This window comes from Leptonychotes weddellii, unplaced genomic scaffold, assembly GCF_054177405.1.
Source record: "Leptonychotes weddellii isolate Sample4059 unplaced genomic scaffold, ASM5417740v2 HiC_scaffold_1699, whole genome shotgun sequence".
Lineage (NCBI taxonomy): Eukaryota > Metazoa > Chordata > Mammalia > Carnivora > Phocidae > Leptonychotes > Leptonychotes weddellii.
Window position 1 is genome coordinate 1 of NW_027753132.1, and position 12,638 is coordinate 12,638.

General features: G+C 39.7%; 1 protein-coding gene across 1 annotated transcript; it reads left to right on the forward strand.

Annotated features, from left to right (window-relative positions):
- Nucleotides 1-888: 888 nt before the first annotated feature.
- On the forward strand, nt 889-11,949 carry SGMS2 (sphingomyelin synthase 2; the record flags this gene model as incomplete). Its single annotated transcript, XM_081810025.1, has 3 exons — nt 889-1,057; nt 5,592-5,758; nt 7,250-11,949. Coding segments are annotated over 3 exons (540 nt in total), but the record flags the coding sequence as incomplete, so codon positions are not given.
- Nucleotides 11,950-12,638: the final 689 nt, after the last annotated feature.

The window sequence follows — 12,638 nt, forward strand, 5'->3', positions numbered from 1 at the left end:
GTCCTCTACCCAAGCATCTCTCTCCCAAAATTCAGAAGTTCGGTTTTATCTTTTAAATTAAAAAAATTCTTTTTCCAATCCATTCCCAGAGTGTTGTCACCCTACAAAGCCTGCCCATTTCCCTAGTTTGAAGTCTGTCATCATACCTATACAGATGTGAGATCTAGTGGCGGAATAAAAACTTATTAGAAAGGTCTGATCATTTCCTATGTTTCCTATGTCATCATGGTGGCTTCTAGGGACTTCTACACCATTGTCCAAGGGAGCACTCTTGCCCTCTGCAACAGCACACAGATTATTTCCTTGGAGGATGTTTTTCCTGATCAGAGCTACTCATTTTTAAAAGCTGTCAATACATCTCTAATCCATCATTTGCAAACCTATTTAAATTATGTAATGTGGTGCAGCTCCCTTCTTAACTGTAAATGTCTTGATCAGATATTAACACAGCTCTATGCACACTTTCGGCTGCCCACTTAACACAAAGTCCCCGAATACACTTTAGAATATTAGTAGTGTGGTATTCAGCTGAATCAAATATTAACCATCCAAAACCCTGACTTCCCCCTACAAAGAGGAAAGAAAGTAGCTTTGATCTTTTTAGTGCATAGCTGTGGTGAAGTCATTGGTTATTAATATTTTTTAAAAGCTTTGCCCAAGGACACACCACCACCAAAACATATTATTAGTAACATACTGAATAATTTAAAACGTGTCACTAAAACTCGCCAGTTCAACGAATAAAACCTAATTGGAGGAGCTTCCCCCCTTGGCTTCTTTTTGGCTTTTTAAGTTAAAAGGAAAAAAGCACAACCTGGTAAGCTTTCTAAGTATCACACAAATTAGGCTGAAGTGTGATTTTTATCGGCTTGTAAATTTACTTCCTGATCTTGTGTCTTTCAGCTCAACGGAGACTCTCAGGCAAAAATACAACGGATTCTGCGATTGATTTCCGGTGGTGGATTGTCCATAACTGGATCCCATATCTTGTGTGGAGACTTCCTCTTCAGCGGTCACACCGTTGTGCTGACACTTACTTATTTGTTCATCAAAGAATGTGAGTATAACTCCTTCCCACTCTGTTGACTACTGTGGTGGGAGGGGGATCCCTAAGGCCAGAAATTGATGGGAACCCTTATTCCATTGGGATTGGTAGCTATGAAAGAGACAGAGAGGGGTGTGTGTGTGTGTGTGTGTGTGTGTGTGTGTGTGTGTGTGTGTTTAAATCATTTCAACTAGTCCTATGTGATTTGGACACTGGAGGCTTAAAACTTGACCCTGGATTCTCTAACATTTAGCATGCCTCCACAATGTCTGTCTCCCTCCTCTTCTCTAGGTATGAAAAGCTATTTTAGTGTTGCAACTAAGAAGAACACAGTGTTAAGTTTATTGCAAACAGAATCAGTGCACTGGAAAGCCAAATGTAAATGACTTATGAATGAAACTTCCATTGTTTCATTCCAAATAATTTAATGTTTTCCCCTTTTTTAGATGTTTTCTTGTCCCATTCCAATTTCACCATTTTCCAGCCGACTTCTATGATTCAATAGGCATCTTCAAGGAACATTTTGCCAGTATTGATCATTTCTTTGTACAAAACAATATGGAGGCAAGAATGTGAAGTATCTTTCCATATTTATACACTTAATTCCCATTATACAAAATCCTTGTGTATCCTATCAGCTTTCATGGCTGGTATAATGTCTCCTTCATTGTGGGATCTGTATTTTAGTTGCCTGGCAGATCCCCTTCTTGTAGATTTCTGAGGTTTGATTTAATTAGGCATATCATCTCAACGTCCTTTCAAAGCAAGTGATACTTTCTCCTTCATTGTTGCAACGCTGGTCAGGTTAACCTTCCCCTTTAGTTCCAGAACACTCCACAGTGTTTCTTAGAGCCTTATCTCAACTTTCTTCACTTACTCGGCATTGTAAAGAGGTCTTTTAGCAAAGACCAGCAGAAGAACGCCTCCCCCTCTGATGTCCTGCTTCTTCCACCCACTCTTGGCCTGTCGTTAATCCAAACAGCTTTAGCCTCGCCAAATGGCAATGTGGACGTCAGAGTTTATCTGTCAGGGGTGCATAAGTGAGTTCTTGTCCCTTGGTTTTCCTGGGGTTTTAGGTTTAAGTTCTGCTTTGAGAGTATTATGACAAAGAGTTGAGGTTCTTTACAGTAGATGAACTGAAGTCTTTTTTTTGTTAAGAATTGTGTAGCTTCTGAATTGTTTCCTTTGTAAATGCCACACACACACACACACACACACACACACACACACACACACACTTGGTACAGAGAGTAGCGTGTTAAGTGCACAGACTTCATCATACCTGACTTTTACAGCAGAGGGCGTTCTGGACCTTTCCCCTTATTTCTGCCCTCAGCCTCACACTGTGGGAGGTGGCAATGGGAAGAAACCTGAGTCTGTTTCTGCACCAATATCAGGGGGTTATCTCTTCCTTAAATGTCAGTCACTACATTTCCAATACCTAGTTATTGGTTCTGATGAGCCAATAGAGTGATCTGTGCTGTTTATGATTCTAACTCTAACTTTTGTTGGAAAAAGTTCCACCTGTGTGTAAGATCAATTGTTTTCCAGTCCAGAGGTGTACTTGAGTTGTAGGAGCTTCTCTCTAATCTGAAAATCGTAAGAAATTTATAGAAAAACAGGAGGAGGGTGGGGAGGCGTTGCATGTTGGAGCAAAGCCATTGTGGATTCAAAGTAATGAAGAGAATCACCCCAGGAAACTGAAGGTCAATTTTACAAAATAACCAAAGACCAAGGGTTGTTAGCAGCAGTAGCAAAAAGTCATAATACTCTGTGCCAGGCACTGTTCTAAGCCGTTGATGCAAAATAGCTCATTTAATCCTGCAGCCACCCCAAGAGAGAAGCACTGTTTTCCCCATTTTTCAGAGAGGAAACTTAGAATGACTTCCCACGGTCCCCAGTTGATAATTGGAGGACGGGGTATTCACACTCAAGCAGGCTGACTCCAGAGGTTATGCTATTAATTTCTTGGCTCTGTTTAGAATATTTGGGAACCCAAGTTGTCTGATCTTATAAAATTGCTAAGGAACAGTCTGGTCTATTGCTCATTATTGTTCTTTCTTTTACTTCAGAGCAATAGCAAGGCAACTTGTGATTATTTTTATGCTTTAATGAAGGCTCTGCAGTATGTAGAGAGATTTGCTTCCCACGGCATGATTTTGGCTTGAAGTTTTTCAAACTGTATTAAGTTTACATACAGCAGGGGAAGAATTATATTCTGCTTTCTCTAATTTTTGGTGAGAAATGAAATGGCAAATCTGTAATGCTTAATACAGACCCTGCTCTAGAGTCAGTTCTGTACGTAAATCAGAGCATTCCATGTTTGTGCTCGTTTCCTGTGCAATTAGGAAAAACCATCACCTTCTAAATGATACCATGTGTTATTGTTCTGAGTAAGCAGTGCTTCCAATGGCTTCTTTGAGCAGTTTGCTCCTAGAATTAGATGCATTTTTCCTATATTTTTTGTTTTCCTGCCTTTTGATCTGTTTGGTCTCTTTCCTTGTTTGCTTGGTTGTCATGAGTAGATTTGAATGTTGTCAAGAGAACAGACGAAAACATGGAACCAGGACCGTTTTTGTGGGCTTTCTACTGCTGTGCAAATTTTATCACTGGGGCCTAGGTTCCTTATAAAATTAGCCCGAGGAGGTCAGCCTAGCAGTTAGAACCAAATGTCTTGCTAGGAGAGGGGGAAATTTTTCTTTCTTTCTTTCCTTTTCTTTCTTCTTTAACCTTGTTACCACAGAAAGTCCATTGTATGATTATTCAATGGCAACTAGGGCTAGGAGCCCACCCGGAGAAGTGGAGTGGATTAATATTTGTATCGTTATCTTTTAGCTCAATGTTCTCCCTGTGGTAGGATGGGAAAGCAGGAAGGGGTTACCATTTTCCCATTTCTATTTCAAAATAATTTCTATTAAATCTTTGCTTTGGGTCAGCCACTGTGCTCAGTTAGTGTGCAGTGGTCCCAATGTGGTAGCGTACCTGGGAATACATTTTTGTGGAAGAGCAGTGTTAGAATTTCCAGCCATTCCTAAAACTTCATTTTCAGTTCCACAAGTAGTAAAATGACCATTCGGCCCACCTCTTTACTCCTTGTCTGCTTCAGCTTTGCTTCTTGTGGATAAACAAATACAAAATGGTTCTGGTTTGCCCCAACAATTTTAACTTATCTAAGGTGATAAATATCAGGAGACCTATCAGCAGAGGTAGCTGGGTTGGTGTGAGACTTCGGGGAAGGGTGGAGTCTGTGGTTCTGCAGAATGCATATTTAGTGAACTCTCCAGATTTCTAAATGTTGGCTCAATTTTGAGTATTCTCCGCCTAACAGAATAGTTGTGGGGCCTGGATCTGGCCACCCAACCTGTAAAGGGTAAGGCCTCTTCCAGCTTTAAAATTCTAGGAGTCCGTCACTTATCTGCTAGATCTTAGTGGCAGGGTGAGCCAACTGAGAAGGAACAAGGAGCACATTCAAAATGGAAAAGTCAGACTTCCAAATGCAAATGCAGGCTTAGTATCTTACTGTTCCGCTTGGGACCAAAAGAGCAACAGCTATTTCACCAAAAACTCTTTTTCATTTGAGTGATACCTCATTTGGTGTTTCCTCTAAACTTCTGGAAATGGATCCTTTTGCTCTTCTACCATGGTTCTGCACTTAGAAATAAATATCACCATGAAGATAAACACAGACAAATAGGAAATAAATCGGTTTGTGAGAGTATTAACTTTGTGAGCTAATAAGTCTTTAAAATAGAAAAAAAGGAAACCGCTATTAAAGAAAAAGAAAAGAGAAAGCTGTTGGCGATGAACCAGAGGGTGCATCTGTACCTCTGTCCTCAGCACTTGGGTGGGCAAGCTGTGGGGCGCACGGTCCTGCTTCACCTGATGAGCGCTGTCGTTCTCTCTTACAGCCGATCAATATGATGACCTTCTTAGAGGACTCACTAGGAAGGCTAAAATCCACAAGTGAATGAGCCAGAATCCTAAGCTTTATATAGGGAGCATTTATAGTTGCCATTAGCAATAACAGTATGAAACTGCTGAGAAGCAAAATATTGCTAGCCGCAAGGCTGTTTTTCTCCTCCTGGAGAAATCAGAGTAAGTTTATGTAAGACCTGAAATGACTCTTGCTTTTTCATTTCCCCCCACATTTTCCTTGACAACCACCCTTGCTTTTGACCCCTACCGCTTTTCTTTCCGATGGGATCCCTTCTGTGAGCTAATATGAGCCAATTCCAACCAACCTAATAAACAATTCTGTTCACTTCCTTACTGAATGGCTTAGCAGTGGGCAAGGTCTAGGATGGCTAGAGAATGACTATTCCCCAGGGAATGACTATTAGACCTGCTCTCAGTGGTCCTCTTCCTGCTCCCTTCCTATGGAGCAAATCCTAGGCGACTGACGGTGACTCATTGGGGGTTAATCTGTTTTCTTCTTCCAGTGACTTCCTGATCTTAGATTATTCTCCTTAAGGTCGTTAGTGTAGACTGTAATCACTGAATTCATCCCTGGGAATCTTATTAACTCTATACTTTTTCTGCTGTCTAGATTCGCCTCGTCACTTCTGGTGGTATCATTTAATCTGCTGGCTGCTGAGTGCCGCCGGGATCATCTGCATTCTTGTAGCGCACGAACACTATACTGTCGATGTGATCATTGCTTATTATATTACAACACGGCTGTTTTGGTGGTACCATTCAATGGCCAATGAAAAGGTGAGAACAGTGAAGCCATCCCTGGATAATTTCTTTTCTTTCAATGCAGTGGCCCTTTTTTCACACAGTGGGGTTTCAGATAGCTTTAGTAGGAATGCCCACTGTCTGCACTCACGTGTGGCGTCTGGGTCAGTTCACTGAAACATATCCCCACGACTGCCTCTTCAACTACATAGTGTCACAAATATAAATGACATTTAAGGATAAAAGGGCGGTGTCATCACAGAGCGTGGTGTTTTCCTAATTTGACTAATTGACACCAGAGTTGAAAAAGTATAAATGCTAACTTAAAATAAGGGAACCTTCTCTATAGAAGCATTGTGGCGCAGCTCGGTAAGACCTGCTCCCTGCCCTCAGAGAACCTAATTTTGAGGAGAAGACGGCAATTATTGTTAAACTTCAGGCAAAATAAGTAGTCCGTGGATTCCTGGATTTGGTACATCTTTTTGTGATACTGTGCTCTCTGGCTTCCCTTCTTATACTTCCTTATTTGTTACTGCTGCCTTCTGTCCCCAGACGACCTTTTCTTTGCTTCTGCTGCTCATGTGGAAAGAGCTAACTCAAAGGCCACATCTTCTGGGAAGCCTTCCTAGCTCCTGCTATCTTCCTGTCATCCCAAGATGGGATGGTTCCTCCCCATCTCTGTAGCGCCTTTTCCTAGTCTAGGTCTGTGTGCCTGGTGTCAGAGTGAGTCCGTGTAGCAGGATTTCTCTTTGGGTGGTCCCGCCATATTGTCCGATGCATATAATGTGTGAGCAAGTGTCATTCCCAAAGGGTCTGAACCCAACTCTCGTTTAGTGCTCCCCACTGATAGATGCCTTTTCTACGGGTTATTTTGTGTCTGTAGCTCTCCTTCCCATTTTGTAGACTCCCATTGCCACCTTCCTTCCTTCTTACACTTCCATCTGGGTATCTCTTGACACCATCAACCCCAAACCTTCACCTTTCACCTTAAATCTGTTCCGCCCTGTGAGTTCACCTTCCACTCTTCCATCTTCCTGGGCCTAGATCCATCTGCTCATGCATCCTGAGAACTGTCCCTCCTGGCCAACTCACACATCCACTCCTGAGTCTCTTACTGGGATTGCAGGCAGAAGAATTTGCATGAGATGGAAAGGGGGAAGGAGCCTGGGACCAGAAATATGTCAGGATCAGGGAAAAGGCACAAAGACAATTACTGCCTGGGTGGCTCAGTCGGTTAAGCGTCTGCCTTTGGCTCAGGTCATGATCCCGGGGTCCTGGGATCGAGCCCCACGTCGGGCTCCCTGCTCGGCGGGGAGTCTGCTTCCCCCTCTGCCTGCCGCTCCCCCTGCTTGTGCGCTCTCTCTCTCTGACAAATCTTTAAAAAAAACAAAGACAATTACTGCCTTGTGATCCTGATTCTGCTGCTTTCTCTGTTATGGTACAATGAATGATAATTAAGAAAAAAGATAGGATGCAAATCATGAAAAATAGGTCTCATTTTCCTTTTTATTTTTCTACTTTTTACAGAACTTGAAGGTCTCTTCACAGACGAATTTCTTGTCTCGAGCATGGTGGTTCCCCATCTTTTATTTTTTCGAGAAAAACGTACAAGGCTCAATTCCTTGCTGCTTCTCCTGGCCACTCTCCTGGCCCCCTGGCTGCTTTAAATCTTCATGCAAAAAGTATTCACGGGTTCAGAAGATCGGTGAAGATAATGAGAAATCTACCTGAGGAGCAAAACAAAGGCATCAGCTCTTATACCAAAAGAGTTAACGCTGTAACCAAAGGTATAGTTTTGGGTCTTTATTTTAGAAGAACTGACTGGTAAATGAAGAAGTGGACCAAATTTCGTGTAAATGATTAGAAAGATGAAGTATTACCCTTTGACTGTTTTTTAATTCATCCTGAGAAAGGTATATTCTCCTGCAGCTCTTCATTCATGGGTGACAAGCCCCCAAACTGGGATTTTACTAATGAGCTTGTTAAAGAGGTGCCAAAGAACATACTATTCCTTCTCCTTATTCTTTATCCACTAAAGCCCTCTACAGAATTTTTTCAGGATTTTTTTTTCCCTCCAACGTCAGAAGAATTTGTTAATGTTTTAAATAAAATATCTGGATATATACAGCTACTGTGTAAATAGAATAACCTAATGTTGAGAGTGGTTTTAGCATTAGACTTATTAATGAGGGGGAGATCTATCGGTTGTAAGTAAACTTGAGGTGAACTTTGTTTCCACCTTGTCACGGGGAAGGTCAGGGTCAGGTCTGGGAACGTGCACCTGCTGCTACCACTCACTGCACTATGTATCACTTTCACTTTTTTGTTTTTAAACTGATAATTTTCTTAAAAAAAAAAAAAGATGATCCAGTATGGAAGTATTTGACACATCTCACAGATTTTATGCGTGTGTAAATATTTCACTTTAAAATCTCTAGGACAGATACACAGGAAACATGGAGCTATTTCTGTTAAACAAGTGGTCCTGTGTACACATTTATCTGCTCTCTGCCCGGTAAATTTGCATCTGTGCCACCCCCCCCCCGCCCCCGACCCCCTAGGGCAGGTAGCTGCTCCAGCACAGGCTGAAAACACACATGTATGTGAACGGATGCTCGCGCCACTTGGGGGACAAGCCTGCGTTTCTCTCCCGTCCTACCCTGTGTGAGATGGGTTTTAGAGCGGCTAATCGGAACTCAGAAATGCAGTTGGTCATGTTTCACTGGAAACTCTTTCTTCCTAGTTACATTGTACTTTATGGGAAAACCGAGATGGAGTCTGAAAGTGTAATGTATCCTTGCCTTTTAGCAAGAGACTCAGCTTCTTATAAATGGGTCCTAAGGACATATGCCACAACTGAGTAATTTTACTTTGATCCTGAAATTACACCACGGTGCTGCATTATCCTCTCCTGTTGGAATCAGTCTGTTAGACAGTGACAGCGACCCAGTAAAGGGGGGAGCATTGTTTCTAAAGTTCTTTGAGGTGATGCAAAAAGAAGATGGATTTTTAAAAATCAGATCAGATTAATGCTGTCGGGGTTGGTTAATTTCTTGAGCCTTCTAGTAATTCTAAAACGAGATTTATGGTTCCAGAATCATCAACCCTAGGTCAGAAGACAGGCCCATGAGGTGGAAGGGGGCAGTTACATTTATATTGAAGGGGAAAAAGTTGAAAATTTCCCTCCACTTAAGAATGAAAAATACCCCTAAATTTGTCATTATAAACTAGTTTGCCTTGATTTGGTACACAAAATTGACCTTCAGATTGCTTGAGAGAAGCACAATACAAATCTTTTCAGAAGGGTCATTATTTTTGGTGCTAAAATTCTGTGTCTGTATTCAGAATGGCTCTTTCTCTGAGTAACAGAAGAATCACTAAAGGAAACGTAGTTGAATTCAAAGGCAGGAAAAGACATTCTTCATCCAGTTATTTAAAATGAGAATGGAAATCCTGAATATCCTTGGCAGACTTTGAAACGCAAGTAGTTTTCTGGTATTTGTTATTAAATAAACCAATAAGAAATGGATCTATAGTTTACCGGATGTGCTTAAGCCAGAATTTTGTCTTTCATTTGCTAAATATTGACACTTGTAGTATTTAAGGTGTCCTGCTTGAAAACACTTGAGTTTCAATTCCTGCTGTCCGATTATGAGGAAAAGCATCTGACATGGAAGCCTGGGTTTTGTGCTCCTGACGTTGGTATATTCCTTGAGCATCTAATTCATAACCTGATAGACCTGAGAGCCTTATTTAGCAGTGTCTTGGATAACCTAATTTTCTTCAACTTAAATAAGGAAAAGTATTTAAGATTTAAAAATCATGGTGTGTTGATTGTTGGAGACCCTTGAAACAGTAAACCTTGCATTTTAGTCAAGTGATGCAGTTTTTTAAAAAATACCATCACCTTTTAAAGAACTTTAAAAACCTCTCTGACCTCACGTGCGGAGACACTATTACTGCTCACGTGTTCCTTACATGTATGTGTCACAGGTGTCTGATAGACACACAGGAATCACGTGATTTGAAAAGAAGGAGGGAAAACACCAAAGTTTCAAGATGGGAAAATAAAAGAAAGAGAGAAACTCATTTACATTTAGCAAAGCAAACTTGAGGCTTAACCTAACATGCCCCTTTGGGATAGAAAACTTAAACAATTATGATCTTGCCTTTGAAACAGTGAATTTTGGGAGCTCCTTTTCCTTGCTAATTACAATACAAGATCTTCTCCATTATCCTTTTTTTTTGTAAACCAGTGCTCCCGTTTGAAGCTTTTCTTGGAATTGAGTCCTGTGCAATATCTATAACAGGATTCCCATAAATTAGGCATATTTTTTCTAAATTCTTTCAAATGGAAATGGGTTCCTCTCAGATTCTATTTTTTGAGCTCCTCCACAGCTCTGAAAATAAAGCATTGCTCCTGATTCCACCCAGAGTGATTTTAAATTTGTTATTTAATTTACTGGCATCTTGGGAAACAAGTTGTGCTGAGGAAGGAAGGCTGTTTTGAGCGAGCCCGGGCCCCCGGTCCAGGGTAATGAGGACCTTGCCTAAGGTTCTTTGCTGTATAGCAGTGCCTCCTAGTGGAATTATGTTATATGACTTGGAACGCAAATTTGCCACTTTTTAAAGTATATTTTCAAGTTTTTAAAAGGCATTGGTTTGGTGGTGGTTGTTTTGTTTTGTTTTTGCCAATAATCTGAAAGCATCATGCAAAAGGGATTATTTTAAAGGTCTTTTAAACCTTTCCCAAAGGGAAAATGTGCTTAGGTCCCAGGGAGTTACAATTCTAATCTTTTGTCCCTTTGATCAAAGAAAATTTGCAGACCATTTTACCTCTCATTATCACAATCATTAATGTCTCCCTTTATAACTACCTATACTTTGTTTACTTTGAAACACCAGGTTGGCAGTCTTTCTTATTTTGTATTTGTATTTTTTTTTTTTACATGCTAAAGCTCATGCAGCTTCTTTTTTAATTAAAAGTTCACATCTTGTTTCTTCAATATTTTAAGCATTTCCTTTTTATTTGTCGTTTTTGTTTTGCACTGTAAAACTTTTTAAAACTTTAAGCCGGTTTTAACATACTCACTTCTGTACTGCAAGGAAGTGTGAGAAGGAATTTCTTGATAAATGAGTTTACAAGTTTTAAATTGAGCATATTTTAAGTAATATGCCATGTGTTGAAGGCTTTTCTATTTGTATGTATAAAGGTTCCTGGTATTTTTTTTAATGTCCTTGTGTTGCAATAATTTAACTCCTTTGACTTACTTGCTAAAAATATTTCTTCTATTAAGAAGTGCTCTTGACTTCAATACCTAAACACTGAAAATCATGTCAGAGGTACCCAAAGATAAGTTTTTATACAGATACACACCTTTTAAGTTCTGATTTATTACTCATTAATCTAACTATGCTGTGTTCTAAATGAATCATGAATGAGAATAGTTCTTTATTATGGAATTATTTAAAACTGTCCTTTAAAAGAAAAAAAAAAAAGAAGAAACTGTAAACATAAGCTAATCTAGTTGCCAAGTTGGAATTCATTATTTAATTTACCTCCTATGCAATGATTAATGCTGCAAAATGTATGGTTATGTTACAGTATATTCATAAAAGAAATATCATTACAAGGTGTGAGAGGTAGCCTGTTGCATTCTTTCGGAAATTTACTGTACTGTTTCAATGTGTTAAGTGCCTTGTTGTAAAGTAAAATTTTAAGTCTAGAATTCATTATTTTCCTGACATATTTTTCATTATAATATATACTGTATGCTATTGTAATAGTTTTATTAAATGCTTATATTTTAATCAAACATGTAAATTTCAGAAGCTCTTTTCTCCTTCCCCTAATACCTTAGTCATTGGTCTCTCATATGGGATTTGTGTTCAGGTTTGTTGTTGTTTTTTAAAGAGGAAATTATCTTTGTTTAGAAATGTTTTCCGTGCTTGTGCTTTTGTGTTCGTAAAAACATTTCAGGAGGTATTTAGGAGTGGAACTGTAGTTTATACTTCTAAAAATGCCATTTTACATTTACATTTTAAGTGCCTAATTGTTAAAAACTAATTTATGTTTCTACTCTAAAGAGCATATGTGTACTTGGTTTCTAATCTCCTTGGCTTTGCTTTAAAAAAAAAATATAGCAAAAAAAACCCAAAAAAACAAAGAGCCTATACTTTGTATTTACCAATAAACCACAGTGACATCAACAGTCTTTTCAAAATTAGTAATACTGTTTCTATTTTAAAAAATGTGTTTTCTTTAAAGGTTTTACATTTTTGTTTGGTTTTAAGTACTTCTTAAAACCACAAGAGGATTATTTTCTCCAAGCACTATTTTAAAAATAAGGTGATATAACCTTCAATTGATAGAACCGTAAGTAAACTGGAATGTGTTATATTTCCCACCCTCAGACTTAAGGTGAAAAATAATTCAGAGCAGTGTAAGGTCATTCGTGGAGAAGTAAAAAAATCAGCTACATGCTCCATGATTCTGATTTCCACTGTTTGCAAAAGGACAAAATCATTAATTCTTCAAGGCAGGCAGAGTCCTTTCTGTTCCTCAGTTCTCCCGACCCTCCTGAAAGAAATGTCCTCCTCATGCCTTCCCTAATGGGGCACTGGGGTGATGTCTTCTCCTAGACTTGTAACCATCATCCCTCCCTAGATGGCAGCAAGTTGCTTTTGGAGCCTTGAGGGAAGATGAAGGCTGGACCCACTGAGGGCAGATTTAGTAAAAGCAGTTCAGTGGGGCAAGGGGAGTAAGATCATACGGTTCAAAGGTTAAGGTGTGGGACAGAGTTCAGGTTTTTTCTTTGGATGATCTGGCCACGATAGAGTACAGATTGGAATAGTCTTTCTGCCACCTGCACCCGAGCCTTGGATGGAAAGCTCATTTCACTGATGATCCCATTCT